General features: G+C 38.0%; 1 protein-coding gene across 4 annotated transcripts; it reads right to left on the minus strand.

Moving 5' to 3' along the window:
- Positions 1-1,115: 1,115 nt before the first annotated feature.
- On the minus strand, positions 1,116-22,082 carry PCGF6 (polycomb group ring finger 6). Of its 4 annotated transcripts, XR_005821746.1 has the most exons (11): positions 21,663-22,082; positions 20,745-20,844; positions 20,091-20,187; positions 19,453-19,508; positions 18,341-18,400; positions 17,637-17,745; positions 13,294-13,321; positions 9,890-9,988; positions 6,651-6,737; positions 4,977-5,044; positions 1,116-2,789 (listed from the first exon to the last, which is right to left on the minus strand). XR_005821746.1 is itself a non-coding variant. In XM_040564404.1 (10 exons), exons 1-10 carry the CDS (start codon positions 21,951-21,953, stop codon positions 2,733-2,735), a joined length of 984 nt encoding a protein of 327 aa, XP_040420338.1. In that variant the 5' UTR covers positions 21,954-22,082; the 3' UTR covers positions 1,116-2,732. The 4 variants fall into 4 exon arrangements, 1 of the variants encoding a protein (XP_040420338.1); XM_040564404.1 differs by lacking the exon at positions 4,977-5,044; XR_005821747.1 differs by lacking the exons at positions 4,977-5,044; positions 13,294-13,321.
- Position 22,083: the final 1 nt, after the last annotated feature.

Here is a 22,083-nt window from a genome sequence, read left to right on the forward strand (position 1 = left end):
AACTGCACAGCCCACATTTCATCCTTGGCAATTGCCAAAGGTCACCCCCGCTGCACGCTGATGTGCCAAGTAGAGCCCCAGGGGGTGCAGCAGGAGCTGGAGAGCAGATAAAGCATCAGCACCTTGAGGGTATGCTTTAACGTAGAAGAAAGCAGGATGTTCAGCCAGAAAGCTAAGCTAAGAATATGCTTTCTGAAGGCAACTGAGGAAGAAAAGGGAAGAAGTGAACAAATATGAAATAAAAGAGGTCACTAAGGGCTCATAATAAAACATCCTAGTTAACAAAATTGCACTGAAGCTTTAACTGACCTCTCATTAAGCCACTGAAAGAGTGAAAAAAGAAGTCTTGATCATCTGCGTTTTTACTAGCATTTGATTTACCCCACAGATAAAGTGCAAAGATATTTCAGAAACAGTAGCTACCAATTTAGCAGACAGTTTACCTAGATTGATCAGTCATTAATTTTTATTTATTAAGACAGAGACTGACATTCACCTCAGAGGCAGTGGCTATGTTGTCATCTTGAAGCTATGCAGAAGTTAATTCAAATTTATGTCCTTCTACAATAATGCTATCAGCTTCTATATAGCTGTTTAGTTCCGAAAACAAGCCCTTCGGTAGGCATGAAGTTCAAGCCAGGACTAGGAGAATTTGCAACGTAAAATGTGACTATACTGCTATTTTTTTTTAAGCATAGAGCTAAATATAAACAAAACCGTAAGTAGTGATGAAACAAGAAGAGACAGTATTGTCAAGACAGATACTCTGTATAAAGCCAGGATGATCAGAATGGCAGAGAAAGACCTGGTTCACAGGGGACTTAACAACCACCAGAAACATGAACAAAAATAATTTAGTGGCTTTGACAAAGAGATGTCTGCATTAAGCACAAAAAAAAGTCTTGTAACTACATAGGCCCTGTATCTGTGTTGAAAAATCAATTGGAGATTCTGTAGCCACCTTTCTGAAAGCCACCTTTCACCATTAAACCTTATAACTGAAGTTTGTGATTCTAACAACCCCAGAGCACATCCAGTAGTTTCAATATTAAATTGCTACGATTTTGAGGTTGACAGAGGTAGCATGGAATGGAAATATGAGAGCTCAATTTAAAATTGGCTAAAATAAACTTTATTTTACTGTTACAATATATAATCTCTTATCAACACAACTCACAAAGTGTTTACAAAATAATCCCATTTTCTGCTGCATTTTAAACACTAATTTTGTACAAACTTTGAAAGTAAAATAGGAAACCGTAGTTATGTTTGTTTTTTGTTTTTTTTTTTTTTTTTTTTTAGGAGCATCACAGGAATTACTTCAACTAAGACTTTATCTTATGGTGTCATCTTCACAGGCAAACTGAGCATTTATTGTAAAGACCTGAGGAAGGATTCATGAAAACTTTCTTTAGACGAAAGATACCAGTATTCCTAGGTTGACAGCATAGCAGTGAATGTGACAGGGAACAAATGCATTTGAGCTAACTTAGGCACCCTGAAATGCCTTACAAAGGAATCTCCACCCCCTTTACTACATTGACCATCAAGGGAGCCTGGTACCTTACAGCAGCTTTCACAGATCTCTCCCACATGTATGACTGAGAGCGCAGCAAGACCGTAACATACAAAGCTCTGATCCTTAATGCTGCACAAGAAACAGTGGAAATCTTAAACAGAACTTGAGATATCATAATTATCACAAAACCCTAGCATTTTTATGTTAAAAAAAAAAAAAAGATATCTATTGTCTTCTGGGAATCTGGTAGTAGTAACAGGCACGTATTATGTTATTTAACATCCTCAAACCTGGTCTGCACTAATACACATTAGAAAGAGTGGAAAAAGCTACTATTTTTTCACTGCTGCTAGAAAGATGTGTGCTAAGATTAAAGAACCTGTATTCCTGCTAGTCAAGTCATTTGACAGATTTTACGTGACAGCAGAATCAAGCTGACAGTAATTATTGTAAATACAGCAAGCAGGTAGAAAGAGGTGCTACGTTTTTTTTCCATGCATAGTTTAAACAGCTTACAGCCAGCTCATCTCCATTAAGAGTAGAGATGCACGATCCACCATTTGGTATAAGTCAAGCTACCAGCAAATCTATCTCCAGTGCAAACAAAATTGTTTTTCTTGAAGAAAAACAAGTAAATTTAATGCTACTTCTGGAAAAAATGTTTGTGATACATTATTTTCTACCTATTTTGGTCTGCATTTCAAGAGTTCCCTTCTCCCTAAATCACATCTGAAGAGAAATGATCACCATTCACTTTTTTCCACCAAATGACCGTCTCCTCCCCAGAATACATCATACTGCCCACTGAAGATCATCCCTGAGAGCACTGTTCTAGCTAGACACTTAGAAAGTAAGCAAAATCCCATAGCTTAGAGGAAAAGGGCTGCTCACCCTGTGAGATCTTGTGGTTTAGGAAGTATTTAAAGAAATGCAGCAACTCTGAGCGTTTAAAGTCCCTGAGCTGAGTGAAATTTTAAGACAGTCATTTTTAACACAAAGCATAGCATAGCAACATCCATAGCTGTACCTACAGAAGCCTTTTTTTTTTTTACAGTGATAAAGTCAGATGTTAAATTACAAGCATACAGCAGTTAGCAGTGGTTCCTTTTACTTGCTTCCTGTCACAGAAAATACGATGGCCTTCTTTGGTGAGAAACAGCAGTGAAGAAGCTTGATGACTTTGGATTCTTTCACCTTCTGATGTATTAGCAATCTAAGTTATGTTTAGCGGAGACACCACGAGGCCATAGTGCAGTACAAGTAAGCCATCCTAGAGAGAAGAGATAAACTGTGTTATCATATCACCTTCTCCATGAGGCATTTCCATCACAGCCCAATATGACACTTGTGTGGCAGAACTGCACCTTCAACCTCACTCATTTCAGAGCATTCCCCTTCCATAAGAGGAATGCAATTTTTTTTAAAGTATTATAATGGAATTGTCTCATTTTCATATAATAGGCTCCCTTTACAACTTATATTGCTTTCCACATGATACTACAAGGCAGAATAAATCACCTAAATAGCTCTAGAATGAGCTGCCAAAATCCGGCCATTAACTCAGGACACCAAAAGTCAAAAAGACACAGAAAGAGAATGCAGGAAAAGAGAGAGGAAACACATAGTTGCCTGAGCATGCAACTCAGATTCAACTTCTAATGTTAATTTTATTAAATTCACTCGTGGCTCTACCTTACTTTTTGCAGATCTATTACCTTTAACAACTGGGATAACTAAGATAGAAAGACACCATAACAGATCATATAAAAAGTAAAACTTTTTATTTATTTTTAAATAGGAAAGCATTGTTTACATCTCTACAAGTGAGCCAGAGTCTTGAATATGTCAGTAACATGTTTAATATAATTCTGTCAGTTTTTTCCTTATGCAGAAATAGTTAAGAGAAACTTATGGTGCCAGCTTACCATTTCTTCCTAATTCTAGATGCACAACTAAACACTTCTTAAATCCCCGTGCTTCTACCGAAGTTAACAAAAGAACCTTTCACCTGTGAGTTGGGATACTTCCTGACTCATTAATGTCTTACTTATGTCACTTAATTCACACACACAGCTGGTGAAAGGTCTAGCAGTTAGTCTGCTTCCACCTCTGAAACCTGTTCCTGCTACTGATCCCCTGGGAATCTGACTTGTCACGTTAGACCTATTTATATGGACAGGCTTTAATAAATGTTTTCTTTTGAAGAGAGAAATGCATTAATCGCAGCTGACATGTTAGAATTTCTACTGTATTTTGTTGTTGATGTTTTTATCCATTAACATTAGGACCTGAGATATGTTCCACAGAAGTTACAGTTCTGTGTGAAGGGGCGCATTTAAAAAAAAAAAAACACACAAACTTTATAGTGACTTGCTCAGTCAATTTCAAATCCATAAACTTTGGCATCTGCAAGTCAAATCCAAGGGAAATAAAATCCAAACGCTTTGTTTCTGATCTCCAATCTTGATCATATGTCTGATATCGTCGTGTCCAATGATTCAAATGGATTAAAATGCAGGCACTGAGAAAAGTGGGTCAAAGTATTCTTTTGTATGAACTGTCAAGAACGACATTTACTCCATGCCTAGCAAAGTGTGGTGACTGCATTGCAAGGTGGAGATGAGAGCTTGTCTTCACTTCTTGTTAGGTGGAACAAGTCCTTCGAAGTTCCTTACCAACCTCTTGGCACGCAGTATGTTGCTATACCTTCACAAAGCCATATTTATACTCATTGTGCCTGCTGGCTACTTCCATAGAAAAAAATAAAGCACATTCAAAATTCCTTTAAGACAACTGTGATCAAAACAATTTTTCTCTATGAAAAAGTTGCTTAAAGAAAAGAAATATTTGCAAGAAAAAATGCTACAATGTATTCTTTGATTAATGAGTTTTCAAATGGACCTATTTGGCAATAGGACATTTACAGAAGTTAGCTATTTACACAGGAAATATCCTTCTTAAACCAAAGGCCAAGCCAAATGTAATTACTTCTGTACAAAGAGAAGCTGAGACTTAATCCAGTACTGGTGTTGCTTACTCTGTAATTGGTCTCTTTTCAGATATTATACATTTTTATGTCTTTATATGTTTTATGTTCAGCTGCTTTCTCTAGATACTATTCTGAAAAGGAAAATCTAAAAAGAAAATGAGATCTCACTGCTTATTATAGATCTCAAGTCAGAATAACTCATATGTGCCTAAAGAACAGCAAAACGAAGTACAAACCCTTCTTACAGCAACCCCCCACCCCCAGGGTTTTTTGCCACAAGCTTGTAGACCTGGCCTAAAATGGAAAAGATCCTGCCCGTTAAACCCTAATATAAACTTTAAAGTGGAGCTGAATGACAGAAACATCGTAGCATATGCACTTCTTGATGTTTTAAGAGCAGCAGTGACAAGAAGCACCCCACTTTCCAAATTCAATATCCCCACAGCAAAGAGTAGAACACTTCCATACCAGATGCGCGCTAGAGGGTCACACTAATTAAATCAGATCACTGCTCTTACTGCCTAGCTCAGGAGACACTAAAAAAATACAGTGAGATTGGGTTACAAAAAGGTGAGAGTTACAAAGAGAGCAGTGTAATCTGCAAGACCTCTGTGCCAAGGGCCAGGGACATAAAAGAAACTACTCTCTTTAGCTTTTCCCATGTGTGAGCTCATTATATCCATCAGTGACGCAGAGCTTTGAGAAGGACAATTTCAGACAGGAGAAAATAACCAGCAGCTTGGCTCACGTTACATTTGTGCAGCAGAGGGGACGAAGGTAATGCAGAGAAGAAATTATATGCCTATGTAATTGATAACAAGCTTCCTTCCTCAGCTACTTGATCAAACTCTTAATCAAGGCAGATCTCAATGCTTGGTAGCAAAATTGAGCCTTTCAAAAACTTCTGTCAGTCTTTGCAGGAAATTTACTCCTTGCAGTAAACTTCAGAAGTTTTAGTTTTAAAAATTAAGCAGTTACTTCTTTTCATATTAATTCTCTGCAGTAACATTTGTATTTTTCTTCCGTAAATAGAGTTAAAAATCACATTTCAAGCTAATTAGAAAGGTTCAACCAACAACCCCATTTCATAAACCTTAAATTGTCTTTAAATCTACGAGGCTGTAACAAATCTACTGTAAAACTGTACTTACTGCACATAAGTGCACTTAACACGATTAAAAACAGGTGTGTGAAGTAAAAAGATTTTTTTTTAAAGCCTTCTATCAAGTACTCAAAAATTAACATGTTAGTCATTTACATTCAACCACTAATAGTTACCTATTTACTCCAATTACAGCAACATAAATAAGTTAGTATGGGGTCTGTATTAGGAATACTTATTCTACCATCAGATTGTAGTCCCAAAGCTGGGAAAAAATAAGAAAACCCCGAAGAAGGTTGAACATTTAATCTTCCAACACTCGTTAGAAAGGCACGTAGTAATTCTGAACAGCCAAATCCCACTATCTTGCAGCTGTATTATACTAGGCCAGATTGGTTAGGGCTTTGAGCAAACTGGTCTAGTTGTCCCTGCCCATTGCAGGGGGGGTGGAATTAAATGACCTATAAGGTCCCTTCCAAACAAACCATTCTATGATTCTATTTTAATTTAATCATGCCCTGAGACAGCATTACACATTGCTGCTCAGTATGGAAAAAAGACAAACCCAAAAATCAAAACACAAAACAACTGTGAGCATTTAATAACTATTTAGGAGGAGTAAAACCCCCTAAAACATTACAGTGATCATGGCCCAGAAAAATAAATCACAACGTATGTTATGCTGCACTGAATTCTGAGAAACTCTTCCAATGTAAATACTGCCAAAGGCATAAATTTGAACACACATTCTTTGACAAACTGAAACTTATCTGCCTTTCTGAACCCACTTTTCCTCAGCAAAAAGAGTAACTGCTGACATGAATGAACTTGCAAGTGGAAAAAAAGCAACTCAAAACAGGTAATTTTCTCTTCTAACAGTGACTGTACTCAAAAACCAAACCAAAACAAAGAACAGTTTGCATAAGCTGAAAAGATTTTCTAAGTGACTTCTTCAGATAAGTTAGCGTTACCTAATCGTTTAAATAATATTCTAATTTAAACCAGAAAACTTAGCACAAAGCCCCAGCTGCCAGACATACCTGTACAGCACTCTCTCCTATGACTTGCCGGATTTCCCTCAGCGTCTGGTAGTGTTCTAGTAGGTGATCACCACATATTATGTCTACCTGTGAAAGACCACAAAAATAGTCAAGTTCAACCTACCCTTAAACTAGCAAAAAAATACTGTTAAGCCCTTTACATTTGATATTTCATAAAGTAAATCCAACATTGTTTGAAAGAGTTGAATTCTAGCGTGTTTAATGCCACAGGCATCTTTACCTTTGCTATTCAAACGCGTTTAAGCATGCACAGCCCTAATGCTCTCCCCAAATTAGGGCTCACTTCTGGATCAGAGAAGACAGTTTGGCTCGCTCCCAGTTGGGCATGTCCACTAAAAAACTGTTTAGGAGTAGCTGTGATGGATTCAGTGGGAATTTAGATCACATATTAAAATGATCCCACAAACATCCTGAGTCATTCATCAGCTGCAAAAAAAGGGCAAGTTGTCACTGCTACTAGCAAGAAATGAGCCAGCGCTTCCCTCACTCTTACCGTGAGTGAGAAAATGTATGAGTAAGTCTGCTTAACAAGACTGCTTGGAAGAAGGGTCTGAATAAAAAAGAATAAGCTCACTGTATGCCTCTGTCAGCAAATACTTTTCACACAGTCCTTCTTCAAAATGCAATCAATACTTCTGCGATGCAAGTGAAGGGCGTACTCTGCAATTCTAAGTAACGTCCTCTACTGCAGCTAAACTATGTCAGTGATGTCTGCAATTCTGGAGGTGGCACTTTTGTTAAGTAACTGCCCACAAAGACTGTTACTTTGGGAAAAAACAGATTAAGACTGAGGTATTCTGAATGCCTTGACTATTACGAAAAATAAGCTTCTTTATTAGAGCAGCTAACACAGCACTGTCTCTCTCACAACTGCAGCTTGGTTCTATCCTCCTCATCAGCAATTCCTAGACATGGAAACCAGAGGGCCGTCACCTGAATTACAATGACCAAACCTCAAAATTAAGAGCACTGACAACATGCTGTTCCACAGCTTTCAGCAGCGAGCAAGATTACGGTTTGCCACTGCACTAGTCAGGAAGCAGACTGCAGTATCATTACATGTACTCTTACATGGTTTCTCTTATATAGTCTTCCACAATAGGATGTACTTTGTGCTTCAGTGCAATTTGTCTGTATTTATGCTCTTCTAAATCTTTTCATGAAGAACACGAGAGAGATAGTGGGTCAGAATGCAGGTCTGCTCACGCTGGCAGGCTATTATTCTCAGAAACTGGAACACAAGAATTCTAATCCTTAGAGACTCGGAACACGCTTATTTACTTCATCTATATAGTGTGAGAATAATGCAGAATACTCCATTCATGCTAGACTTAATCTTAAATAATAGTTCCAAAACGTGCAGAAGATGTAAATTGTATAATATTACTTCTCCTTTTAGATTCTAAGAGGAAGCAGCAAGAAAAAGCCTGGATATAACATTAAAAATTGATTAGATATTGATCCACATACATACACATGCATATATATATATATTTAACATCAACATTTGGCCTTTTTAAGAAACATATCTTTTTGTTTTTGAAAGCTAGTTATAGTTATTTCTCCTGTTTCCCTTGCATTCTAGCCTCTAGATTTATTACTCTAGAAGGACAGACATATCTGCTTTGCCTTCCAGTGATGAGTTCAATTACTTCTGTTTCATAAGGCTACTTACATAATTTTTGTACCATAGAGTACTGAAAACTCAATTTTGTTCTCACTGGTACATAATATGCATACAGACACACTTTATATTTTCTATAAAAATAGAAAAAATAATCTATTTACCCAATATATGATATAAACAGACATAGGGGCAACTGCTGATGAGCTTTCCAAACAGAATGAGAATTCTTGTTTCAAAATATCCCACTGTTCATCCTCCTGCTGTTCCACTTTCAAGTAGCAGTCATTAAACATCAGTGTCTTCTAATATATTTAGAATTTTTTCTCATTCATGTCCTCATAGTGCTCAGAATGCCAAATGCCTAATCATCAAATTCTAGCACCAAAAGCAGAATTTCTGCTAGCTAATTGTTATGCTAGAATTCATTCTGCTAGGACAAAAAAAAATAAAATATACAATGAAAAAAATCCTAGTTCAGCATGGAAAGCAGTTGCAAAATGTATGTCTCGGAGCAATCCTTGTGCCTTAAAAAAAAAAATAATATATTCTGTTATGAAGGATGCACCAGCAACAGAAGTGGTATAGATCTACTACAGTCTTGACTAGCTGGGAAAATCAAAGCCAACTAGTAGTACTGACTCCTAGTGAGACAGAGAGAAATATAACTTCACCTTTTGTTGAAAGGAAAATTGAAGGTGTATCTCCTTAATAACTCGGTCACAGCTTTTAAAATTCTTATTAAAATAAAGTAGCCTTTCCATTACGACAATTATTTTCATTAAGTGACACGTTTAGTGCACTCAAGAGCTATTTATGTAACAAACACGATAACAGGCAACTGTAAGTTAATGCTTACCAAGTAAGCTGAAGTTAAAATGGAAAGCTGTCATATACGGGATATTCCTCATAAGATTAATCCCAAGGGGAAATTTGGCCTAGAAAGCATTAGATCTCAAATCAATAGTTTCTATGGCAACCCATATTATCCAGGGAAGGACAAAAAAAAACATTTTGGAGGTCAGCATGAATATCTGGGCTAGTTATTCAAAAGCTGGCAAGGCTTTTCGTTTCCCTTATCTGTGATTTTCTTTTCAAAAGGTACCAGAAACCATCTGTTTCAGGGTCTAAAAATTACCCCAAAAATACATTTTTGGAAAGGAAGTCTATGAAATTATCAGCTAAGCCACAGTAACCTTTATCCACTAACAGTGGATTGCAAAGTGGTGAAGTCCAAGCAGAAAGTAACTAACAGGGAAAAAAATTTTCAAGTTACCTCTAGTAGATGATCTCAAGATCACAAAGTCTGAAAGACATCCAGACCACAGGTCTAGCTTGATTTTGAAAGATTGCTTTTGAATTTCATCTCCTGAAATCTTACATGGCACTCTAGAAACTCTATGCAAATAACAATGAGAACTGAAACATGTTGCGAATTAGGTGGGAGAGCTATTCCTTGAGGATCACAACACTTCAACAGAATACTTACTCTACTAAAAAGCCCTGATGTTACTTCTACACTCTTACGAGCAACAGAAACATAGGCATGACATTGATCACAGCAAACTAATACGTGCCATTACAAGTGGCATACCTGGCAAGCAGGGTCCAGATCCATTTTTCTTCTGAGGAACTTCTCCACATGTCCAATTGTTGCCTCCCCTGAAACACGCACAAACTTCTTTTCCAAAGGCTGTAAAGAATAAATGAAAAATAAATCTTTTTAAAGAAAAATAAATCTTATGACCCTGTACGTTTTCAGCCATCATCCCTGACAAACTCCAAACCTGACTGAAGGCCCACTAACAGCTGAAGACAGCTTAAGTTTTGGACCTTTCTTTGATATACTTCCAGATTACCTCATACAGATGAGACTAAATGTGTATTAACAGACTCCATGTTCAAGCTTCCTGCTGTTTTAAACAAAAAATAACCACCTATTGACTTCAGTCCTATTTTACTATTGAAGTAGTGGAGAATGAAATTTCCTTTAAAATCAGCACAAAAACTGGTATTACGCAGCATTTTAAGAACTCTGCTCCCCTTCAGTCCCAGAACGTCATTACTCAGAAGCACAAGAGACTTCCAAAAATTTGTTTCTTTTCCACAAATCAGGCTTGTGCATCAAGCATGAATTCATATAGGTAAACCGTATCATTTTGTAAGCAAAGGACCTTAAGTTCCTTGGCATGCTAGAAGTATTATGACTCAGGCTGGAATCGACTTAACAGTCCATGACATTCTAAAATCAATTAAAATAAACTACTATGCAGAACACAAGGGCAAGACTGGTCTGAAACCTTTTTGCATAATTTCTAAATACTTTCATAGCAAGGACTGCAACAAGATGACATTTATTATGCCGACCTCCACAATTTTAATGGGTTTCTTCTCTGTGGATAAAATTTTAAAACAGCTGACTGGCGATGCAGGCAGCAAAGCAAATAGGCACAAAGGCAGAGCAGACGACTGCATTCAGAGTGATAAATGGATTCCCTTTTGTGTCAATTAATTGGATTTTTATGTTAACTTCTGAACAGCTGTGATTTACTATCTGGGTTCATTATATTCTTTCCATTTGAAAAAAAGGTGGAGGGGGTCAAAGACTACCCTCGAATTCAATCACAAATTAAGATACATATCTGTGATAACTGTGTTTTCGGAACAATAGTTTGATTTATTCACATATAAGAGCTAGAAATGCCAGTCAGACCTGATCTAGGCTGATGCAAACTTGATTATGCTGGGTTTATGCTTGCTGCATATATAAATGATGGCTTATGGCCAAAAGCCTTGCCTTTTAACCTGTTCTCTCCTTCCACCCCCAGAAAAAAAAAAATAAAAAAAAGACAAAAAGGAAACTCTTCATATATGAAGTTCAATACATAGTTCAGAAAGATACAGCAGATAAGAATGAATAATGCTAAAAAAGGATCAGGGTATGTTTTGTGATAAATGCATAAGAGGGATTTGGAAGGCTGATGAGTAAACCTCTTGATCATAAAACAGGAAAAAAAAGGCATGAAAATGCAGACAAAAGGTAGGGAAGAAATACAGTGAAGCAGGAAGTTAATATGCAACAAAGAAATCGAAAATGCCGTAGAATAAATATCAGTTAAGAGATGTAGTATTTCTTAAAAATCATACAGGAATCTAAATATGCACAAATACAGAATGGCACTTAGTCTATGGATGGTAGGATTATAAGCAGTACAGAACTATTCACTGTGAGTAAAGGTGGGCAGCCCTTCACCTTCTACATCTTCAGAACACTAGAGTTAAAGTGAGTGGAGGTACACTATGGCTTAAAAGAGAAAGACACACAAAATCACTTTTCTGAGTCACAAACGCTCCTTAATGATGTTAGAGCAAGTATTTTTTTAAAAGGCAAAACTATTCCTGTTGGGATGGCATGCACCTAAAAGAGTATCAGATACAATAAGTGTCTGAGACAACCATTAATATCAGAGAACGTAAGTTAATAAAATGGTTGAACTGCCCTACAGTTATTCTTGTTGGGTCCAAAACGAACAGGACGAAAAACAAACCAGAAAGAAGGGCAAATAAGATCCAGGAAGGATAGCAGGTGATATAGAGGTTAGAAGATTAAAAAACATAAAAACAAACAATAGTGTGACAGGCAATGAGAAAAAAGAGTAACAAAATGCTGTGTAGGTGCGGGGGTATAACAGGTGAAGAAAATGATCCACGTACATTTTCAGGAACATTGCTCCCCTTCTATAGATTAACTTCTATTTATGAAACTGAACTTACATTTCAACTCTGTGAATATGAAATGTTACTTCTTTATTTGAGAGTTTGAAATTGCTTGCTAAGCTCTGATAATAACAAATGTGGTTAGTATTAAAAAGAGCAGGAGTAACTGCAGTCATACCCAGTATTTCAGATTTGTGCCTGAAAATATACTTATTTAAAGATCAACTCAGCTGAAAACAAAGGAAATTGGTTAAAAAATGGAACTAGGACAATCCATATTTCCATTAGTAACACACTTTTTGATCAAATTCTTCAACAGTAAAATTGGAGTTTTGTTGCTAACAATACCAGTAAAATGCTCTTATATTCTGTGCCATTCTATCTTTCGATTCCTACAGTTGATACAATGAAAGATAAAATGCAACATACACTGTATAATTTATAATTATATCTCCTTCTTGTTCCTAAATAGAATCTTTTTCTAAATGTTTAGCCAAAATAGTGGAATGACATACTCTGCACATCTCTAATTACAGCCTATGAAATAATTATCGCAGTACACAATGTGCAGTCAATCTACAGCTTTTTTTTTTTTTTTTTAAACATCAATTCAGCTCAGTCAAACGATCCATACTGGAAGAAGAGACATTCTTTAGTGGGGATTGGAAATGCTGTTTGTTGTTTAGTCGAATGACCACCATTCAGACAACTAATTTTGTTAGTGAAGGAACATAGAAAAGAATAAATTTGCTGCAGACTAAGGAAGTGCTTTGTACTGTCCAGAAAACTTGCATCATTTTTCTTGTTTTAATTTCAATCATATATCAAAATAGACTATTTTTGTGCTTTGGGTGATGCTTCCTCTGAATAACCTAGGTGAGCTTTTCACTGCCATTAGGCAATCATCTTCAAAAACAGGTTTTTAAGAGAATGACTACACCGTTGTTTAGGATTCTAAGAAAAGATATACTAATGCACCTTTTAGGAGGAGATGCAAGAATAACAACCTAGAATCAGCCAGGGGAAGTTTCATCAACGTAATTCCCATTCTCCCAACAAAATTTTAGTTTCCTAGCCTTGGAAGCATTCTCCTACTCTGCAATGCTACACATCGATAGGCTTGACCATACATTCTAATGCAGGATTATTCATTTATGCTATGCTGGTGAAAGTTCAGGCTGCATTCAATGTAAGAAAAACAAAGAAACTAAATTAGGTACATTCAGGTTACACATATTTCTTAAGTAAACCATAAGAGAAAGATTCAAATCACATCTGCACCTTAAAATTCCCTGTGCCTTCGTTAGCTCTGAAAAACAAGAGAAGAGTAAACACAGTCAATATTGCTAAGGTTAACAGTTAGTAACACCCTCAAGCTCTTTTTCTTACAATAATGACTTGCTGATTTAATAGTCTGACACACCAAGCTTATTTTTGAATCAGACTCTTCCTTTCATTAAATTCTAATATATAAAACAATATTACACTGAAGTTATATATCTTTCCCACCAAGCCTTCATTTGGTTCCCCATTTCTTTTTTTGTGAATTCAGCTATTTATGACTTTAAAGTTTGTCTACATGAAATGGAAAATAAATAAACACAGCCTAAAGCCATATTTTACACACATTAACATTAGCTTTCATGGGAACAGGCTGTAATATTAATGCTGTTTAAACATCCACACTTCATTATCCTTTATGTTTGGAACTTTAACAGACAGTACCTAAAAGCTGCTGACAGAACATGCCCGACCACTAAAGAGGCTTTCTGGGCCTGTGGTTGGCCTTCCAGACTATTTATAATCACAGGATTAATGGTATTACTATCTAGGAACTCAGAAAAGCAGCAGGTGCCTCTCTGGAAGGTAAAACACGCAGAGGGTAGCAAATGACCAAATTCCTACCTGCCTTCAATAGAGGTTCATTGATTTACACAGCCTGAGCACGTGACTCAGTTATCTAGGCTCCACATCCCCATCCTGTAGGGCAGCATATCAATTTCTCAATGAATTAAGCACAGCTCATGACATTCCCTTACTCTTGTATTATTTTAGCAAGTACATATGTATAGCAAGGTTAAATTGCAGTATTTCACTGCATTGGAAAAGGCAAAAATCAAATAGGACTATAAATTAACTATATTTCTACTGACCATTTGCTTGCATAGCAAGCATTTGTAATGCTTGTGCAGACCACACGTTAGCATGGCACTTCAAATTACTGTAATTAGATAACTCCACCTCTAAATACTTACAAACCATCGGACAGACTTATAAACTATCACCAATTTCTGCCACTGAAGTGAAATTTAAGATTACTAAGAAGCAAACATACAAGCTTTTCCACTCCTGCTGTCATTTTCTTTGATATAGTTTCCCTGCCACAGGAGACTACTTACTATACTCTAAAGACATAACATAGACGATCTAAAACTTTCAAAGTAAGAATTCCTGCTGGATTGCCCAATCTATTCTGAGTTTTCTTTATACAAAGAGCTTTCTTAACATCTCATTGCCAAGATAAACTGTTTGATTTTGACCTTTGAAGAAAACAGATTAACCCTTAAACATAAGGTATAAGATAAGATCAAAGGGTAAAAAATGTTTCAAAAATAAATTGCCACAGATGTTAAGCCATCATCCTTTTTTGTTCCAATCCTTCTGTGCTTCCTTCCATACAAATAATGAAAACACAGTGGACAGTTTCACATGCTATAGATGTTATTTGCACATTCATGCTTGCTTTGCTGCTAGCACTAGAATGGAAGCTTGAAATAAAACTACCAGAAAAAACAAATACAACACAGATTCAAAAGCCATCTTGTTCCACACACAGGCACGTACATGTTTAATTAGTTTTGAGATCTGAAGTGTCTGACTACTTCTCTTGCTCTGAAAAAAAACAAAAAGAAAAATGTACCTGCTGAGAATCACCCGGGGCCACAGGGGGAGTAACCGGTAGCCTTTCAGAGCAGAGATCTAAATCGAAGTACTTTTGCCACAATGAATTCAAACTGTATCTAATCCTGCAGTCAAGATAATCTAAGGAAGCTTTCTATAGAGCGCTCAAGAAACAGTGTTCCAACCTGAAAGGGACATACTTGGAATAAAATTTAATTTCAGTTATTAAAGTCATTTTTACATTGTAACTGGCAAGGAATCACTCAGACAGGGGAGTGTTGGTGTAAGCATGCTCCTTCTGCCACCTGGCGGACCAGCCCTGCAGCACCCGTCACAGGTCTCAGAATGAGCAACCCTCCTACTCATGTCTAGATGCTAACCTGAGATACAGTCACAGCTGAGGCAATAAAATAACCACATGTATATTCCTAGCCCAACACAAATGTAGGGTAAATGGCATCAGATTTGCTATTTTCTACTGAAATTTCAGTCAAAACATTTTAATTTATGTCTGTATGCATCCATGTAATCACATTTTAACCAACAAGGTAACAAATCATGCCTGAGCACCAAGACCACTGGGACCCTGCATTAATTATATCATGAGGCTTATACAACATTCATTAAAGAAGAAAAGCCGTTATAAATACGATTAAAAACTATCTTTTAATGCTCGCTAGACAATACACATTGAATAGCTGTGTCTTTGCTTTCCTCTCCTTGTTCAATGTGTGATTTTGCTTTACTTACAACAATCCTGCTCGTTATGTGAAAGCATTAATTTCCTCCTAGTCTCACTTATTCCAACGTCTGAATGTATTCCCACACCATCCTACACAGCAGAGTAGCAATATAATACCTTGTTTAAAAAGAGGAACCTGAGACAGACTGCATCAAAAAGTAACCAAGGATGGCACGTGCTCAGTTTGAGACAACTAAAACTGGATATGACTGCAGAACACTTCATACTACTGTTTTAGTCACGACTCCCACTGCTTTAAGCTGTATTTGTGAGCATGAGGCACCCCTGCAAGTCACGCGTATAGGAAACTAACACAGAAGTCAATTATGTGGAGTCACAAGCGTTTTTCATGGCACAGCCAGGAATTCTTCCCTAGATGTTTAGCTGTAAGCCCTTCTTTCTACAATCTCCTGTCTCATCCATTTAAAGAAGTAAGAAAGCCACATGATGGTTAACCACACTTAAAACAAATAAGCCACCCCACCTGCATGATAAAAATCTATCCATACAAGAATTTTTTTATGCTCTGAATAAAGCGAGGCAGCAGAAACATTGGATGTAAGATGCAAAAAAGCTAGGACATGAAGTCAAATCAAGTTGATGTGCTTTGCTCATAGTTTCCCAGTTTGTGAGGCCTTCATTTTCCATCATTTGTGTAAATTAGTTTGCAATAATTATGTATCAAACTCTCTGAAAATTTTGTACAGACAGTCAGGCCAAAGGCAGAGGCAATCTGCATAGAGGGGTATGTGCTGCACAAGAGTCAAGCTACTTCCTCCGTGCACAGTTAAAGCTTTTAATCCACATTACTTCTCAATCACTGCCATGTAAGTCTGCATATGGGCAAAGCAATACAATTTCTGCTTCCTGTGTTCCTGAAAACAGCTCAAATGTTTGGGCTGGAATTTCTACCCCCCACCCCTCAAGCTATAGGTGAAAGGCGATGCCCAATACAAAAGCTTCAGTGTAAGTCATTAAAGCCTTGGAAACTATCAGGCAAACTTAATAACAGACAGTACCGTTAGTCTCGTTTATACCATTTAGGGAATTAATGCTCTTACTGCTCGGGTTTCCTAGCTTGTTTTGGTCAGATAAATTTACAATAAAACTTGCTTCTTATGAATTATCAAACCACCGATTGCATTTGACAGATTCCTTGTAGGTCTCAAGCTCCTAGCACCTTGTCAGAGAAGTTCCTTAGCCCTAAATGTTGGAAGACAGTAAGTACATCAAGAACGTATTTCTACTGAAGTAGCACAATGGCTACGTGCATACTGTTTACAAGTACTGAAGTGGTAAAAACCTGACTGCAATAAGTGACCTATATTGCTCAGCAAAGCAGAAAAAAAAGACTCTCCTAGGCACAGAGCATCAGGCAGACACTATATTTTGTAACTAGGAGTAGAGTATTTTAGTCACTTGTGTCTTGTTGCTGTATCTTGAAGGAACTGTACTGTAGTGCCCAAAACATTAATACTACGCCAATTTCAGAGGTGTTTCTTTGCTTCCTTTTCCCCAGTTCAGGAGGGCTACAACCCTTTCTGGTGAGGTGTCATTAGAATACGTGATTTTTCTGGCTAATAAAAGCATGTCATCATGTACAGTTGTAGCCCCCTAGTTCCACGAGCAAGTCCTAGTATAGTCATTATTAACGGTACTGCCACCTACAGGGATTTAGGAAGCACAAGAGACAGGTATTTTGTTATTCAGTTTACTGAGACTATATTATTTTGTTGAAAATAAAAGGAATTCTCATAAATTTTAAAGCTCTACGCCTTTTAGAAATCTATTTTCATAGGAAGATACCTTAAATATTTAACCTTATCTGCCTCATCTAAGGTATTTGTAGTTGACTGTCACTATTGCACTGTAAGCTAAAACCAGCCCCGCACCTGCTACTCAAGATGGAAGAAGTACACACTCACAGAAAACTAAGAGCCCTCACATCAGCCACTTGCTCTTACGTTTGCCCCCAACTCACCCAATGAATTCCAGAAGTATTGAGATGTCAAGTTCTGGTGGGATCCGGAACACAGAACCCAGAACTTTTCGAGGTCTTCCTCTGCTCGCTGGAACTGGCTGTGGGACAGCTAAAATATTCAAATAGCCAAAATGCAAACACAACTTGAAATAAAAACAGCATAAGACACTAATGTGCGCCAACCAAAACTGATGAGCTCACGGGGAGAAAGTGCCAATGAAATTCATCCTAATTTTTTTTTTTTTTCCAAATCAGCTGTTTATATTTTTCATCCTGGCTATTTGAACCAGCGTTGTATTAGCTTTCAGCTCAGCATCTCTCCAAACAGAGGTTTATTTGACAGTAAGACAAAAATAACTAAGATAATCCCTCATCTGTCTATGGATGTTCAAGTTCTTATTTTTATACCTTCTTCACTTCTAATGTTTATTAAGGGCTAGAAAATACAATCTGCACATACTTTATATATATTTTCCTGGGTGGAGGTGAAATATAATCTGTAAAAATACCCAACCACAATCTGGGTTTAAGTGTTGCTCATTTCATCTTCTATTTGTGTAATTTGAGAACTATGAAAACCAGAAATCTCATACTTTCATTACTACCTATTTTCTTTAGTTGTGAGCTAATATTTCAAGGAAAGCTAAAATAACTGAGATAGTAAGTATTTCCTTAACAGTGTTCTCTAAATGATTAAAACTCACCTGGTTTGGGCACTTCTAAACCTCTTTCTTTGTAGAAGTCATGCATTTGCTTTTTTTCTCCTGAGGAAAGAAACCAAAACAATACAGAAAAGATTAGAATGTTATTTCAGATGCTGAGAACATTCATACAGTTTCCATTCATCAGAGCTGAAATGCTTTTCAAGTGCCTACAGACCTCCATTATCACTAGTATTCCATACAAAGTTGGGCCACTTAAAATACCTGGACTCAGATTTTGTTAGTAAAAACTGGAAAAAAAAAAAAAGAGGAGAAGTGGGACAAAAACCATACTGAAATAACTGCACAAAGAAGTATCCTTCTGGCTGTCATTACTCTTCCTTTCATATCATCTATAGCCCATGTATATAGTCCACTAGACATGTATGTTTCACTCAGTCCACCCTAGCGTAATGGACATGTGACAGTGAACACGCCTAATAAATCAGAAAAAAACACAAAAGTGGGGAGAAAAAAAAGCACTTGAGAGAATCAGTCAGTCCCAGCAACTTTTTTTTCCCAACTGAGACAAATGAACTATTGATTAGATGGAATGCCATTTTCTTTAAATAAAAATACAAGGCATGACCACAAAATATTATCTGGATGTGTATTTGTATACAATAATGCCTGTGTTGCATTAGAGAGCAAAACAAAACATCTTCAGCACAGTGACTGCTGGGTCCATCATCAGAATGGATGCTTTTTCCTGTTTTGGTGTTTTTCAGGGAAAAACACAAAAAATAGAGTTGTCATTTTAAAAATAAAACGTGTATTATCTTGTAGACAACTAAACCTGGAATAGGAATTTAATAACAAAGTTAACTGCAGCATCACTGCTCTTTCATTGTAGTAATTAAAAATAAAACTTCCAGATCACTGTTGCATATTATATTTCACTCTACACATATTCACCTGTCCAGGGTACATATGGCTATGCATAACAGTAGTTTATGGCCAAAAAGATGCCAGTTTGCACAGATAATTCATTAAGATTTATAACCAAATGTTATGGAATTATTTTAAGGAGCTAAGAGTTAAAAATGAGACTTCAAATAACCGTCCTTTCTGCTCATGCTTTGAAACTCTAGATGGCAATAAAGAAATGGACTTACTTTCCTCTAAATTGACAACTAATTTATAGACTATGTCTTGTAGCTGCCGGTCCAGCCTATCAAAGAGAATAAAAACAAAAGTGTATTTAATGCAAAACATTCTGTATTATCCCAAATTGGGAGAAAACCACCAAACATACTGTTGAAATATTACATACATAAAAGTGACAGAGCAGCAACTCTACCTGCCTTAATTCATGTCCTCACAACAGAGCTCCAATAGAAGCCATAAAGTTTAAAAAAAACAACAAAAAAAACCATCACCCTTCAAGAATTGCTTACGAAACCAGAACTCCATTTTTATAGTTAAAAACTAAGCCATGCCAACAAAAGCTTGGTCTAAAAGAAAATCAAAGCAAATAGCTAAGATCTCATATCATCTGTAACGCTGTGCAAATGCATAAAAACACCCAGCGCGGAAGGGTAAACATTCCCTAGAAAGGGAGAAGAATTTCAGAAAACAAGAAACTGAGTAATTTTACTTTTGCTATTAAGCTTACATAAACAAAGAACACTATCTCTCTTGTAACTGTTTCTTCATTTGAAATAGGAAAGCACTATACAGGCACGGAAAATGAAACATTTAAAAGCAAAACTCAACTGAAGTTACACCTACAAAAGTGGCACAAACTTATTACCTGATATTATAAAGGGGCTGTGTCTGATGTACAACTATATTGCATTTTGGACATCTGTTGCTATAGTAGAAGTGTCTCACTATGCAGCTTTTACAAACTGTAAAGAAAAGAAAGCCATTAAGACACATGTCCACTATACAGCGGCATCTGTTTAAGCAAGAGAAACAATTACATCTAGTCTTGTCAAATAAGGTTTGTCAGAGACAAAATGAAGTCTTCCAGTGACTCTATCAAACTTAAGTAAACAGCAGCTACCTGCCCATATGGCATACAGTACTCCTAAATATTTGTACATTATAATCCTGCTTATATATATATATATTTTAAAAGTCTGATACATATTGCAAATTCTTAGAGTCTGCTTAAAAACATAATGTATGTAGTAGCTCTGTTTTTGTTTTACTCGGGCTTCCTCTTTCTCTATATAATATTCCTTTCTTCCCTCTCAGCTTGGGTAACTAAGCTGACTTAATGATTTTATGATGCTTGACATATCCACAAATGCATTTTCCTCAAGGAAATACCCAACAAGAATAAACACAACACATGCTCACAATAAATAGCAAATTACCTTTGTGAAGCCAGAACACCTGAACACCTGATTCTTGTTTGAATTTGCATCTAGATTCTTAGAATGGAAGTACCGGTACTCACAGGTGTGCAGACACTCTGTAATAGTTGTAGCATCAATAAAGTAACCTTTGCAGATGGAACAGAGGATGTAAGGGGTCAACTCTGCCAGGTTGATCATCCGCTACAAACAAAGAGAGTTGATAATAGTTTAAATATAGAGGCTAGGAAGTGAAGTTATGCGTTTGCAGCTTCCGAAATATCACATCCTTAAACCATGAAAAAGTTACAGAAAAAATTACAGAAATGGGTTTTCCTAAGAGGTCAATCATTTGTTGTATAAAGCTCTTTTCTAAAGACTTCTGCCTAGTTTTCAGAATTGACCTTTTTTGTGAATGGTGATCCAGTGTATTTCATGAATCCAATTTATTTCATGAGCTGCTTAAAAGCAAGCCACAAACAAATCTTTTGGGAAAAATGATTCTGAATAAACTCTGTAAGAAAATATCAAACACTCAGCAAGCTTGAAGTGAATGCTGGTGGCAAATAAAATCATTATTTGGAAAGCGTTCAGTGAATGCATAACTAGGGCTGCCTCGTGTTTCTGTACGCAGTTAGAATTTATACGGCTACGTATGGAAGTGCGGAACAAAGTTTTGGGGCTCCAGGTTCTGGTTAGGAGGTGCATTTATGAGGACTGTACACATGGAGTTTCCCTGCCAGAAGCCTGTCACTTCCCCAAAGGCCAGCTTTAGCAATTGTTTAGCTCTGGGAGCTGTGCCTGAGGAAGCCAGACGTCTTTTTACACCCTCCCCCCCACCCCCGCTCCCCTCAGAGCTCCGCCATGGCGGCGGCAGCGCGCGCCCCCGCCTCGAGCCGCACGCGCCCGCCGGCGGCGCGGGGCACGCCGGGAGCGGGGCCCTGCCGCGCGACGCGGCCGTTACGGCCGTTGGGCGCCTCACGGCCGCGCCCCCCCCCCTCACACCACTCCCGCTCCGCTACCTCCCGGTCGTCGTCCGAGTCGAGCTCCCCGTCGTCCGTCCCGAAGCGGGCCCCGGGGTCCCCCTCGAGCTCCTCTTCCTCCATCTCCTCCTCCTCCTCGTCCTCCTCGTCCTCCTCGTCGTCGCCGCTGGACTCGGAGCGGCTCCGCTCGAACTCGAACGGGACGGAGCGCGACCCCGAGCAGCTGGGGGCCCCCTCCATCTCCCGGTCCTCCTCGGCGGGTCCCGCGGCCGCCCCGTCGCCGCCCGACAGCCCCGAGAGCACGGAGCCGGCGTCCGCCTCTGCCTCCATCGCTCGGGGTGGGGGGCGGGCACCGGGGGCAAACGCGGGGCCGGCGGCTGGCTGCCCGCGGGGGGTGCTGGGAGTTGTAGTCCGCCAGGACACCCGCGGCGCGGCACCCGCCCCGCAAAGCGCTCCCCCA

This window comes from Cygnus olor, chromosome 7 (assembly GCF_009769625.2).
Source record: "Cygnus olor isolate bCygOlo1 chromosome 7, bCygOlo1.pri.v2, whole genome shotgun sequence".
In the NCBI taxonomy this organism is placed as follows: Eukaryota; Metazoa; Chordata; class Aves; order Anseriformes; family Anatidae; genus Cygnus; species Cygnus olor.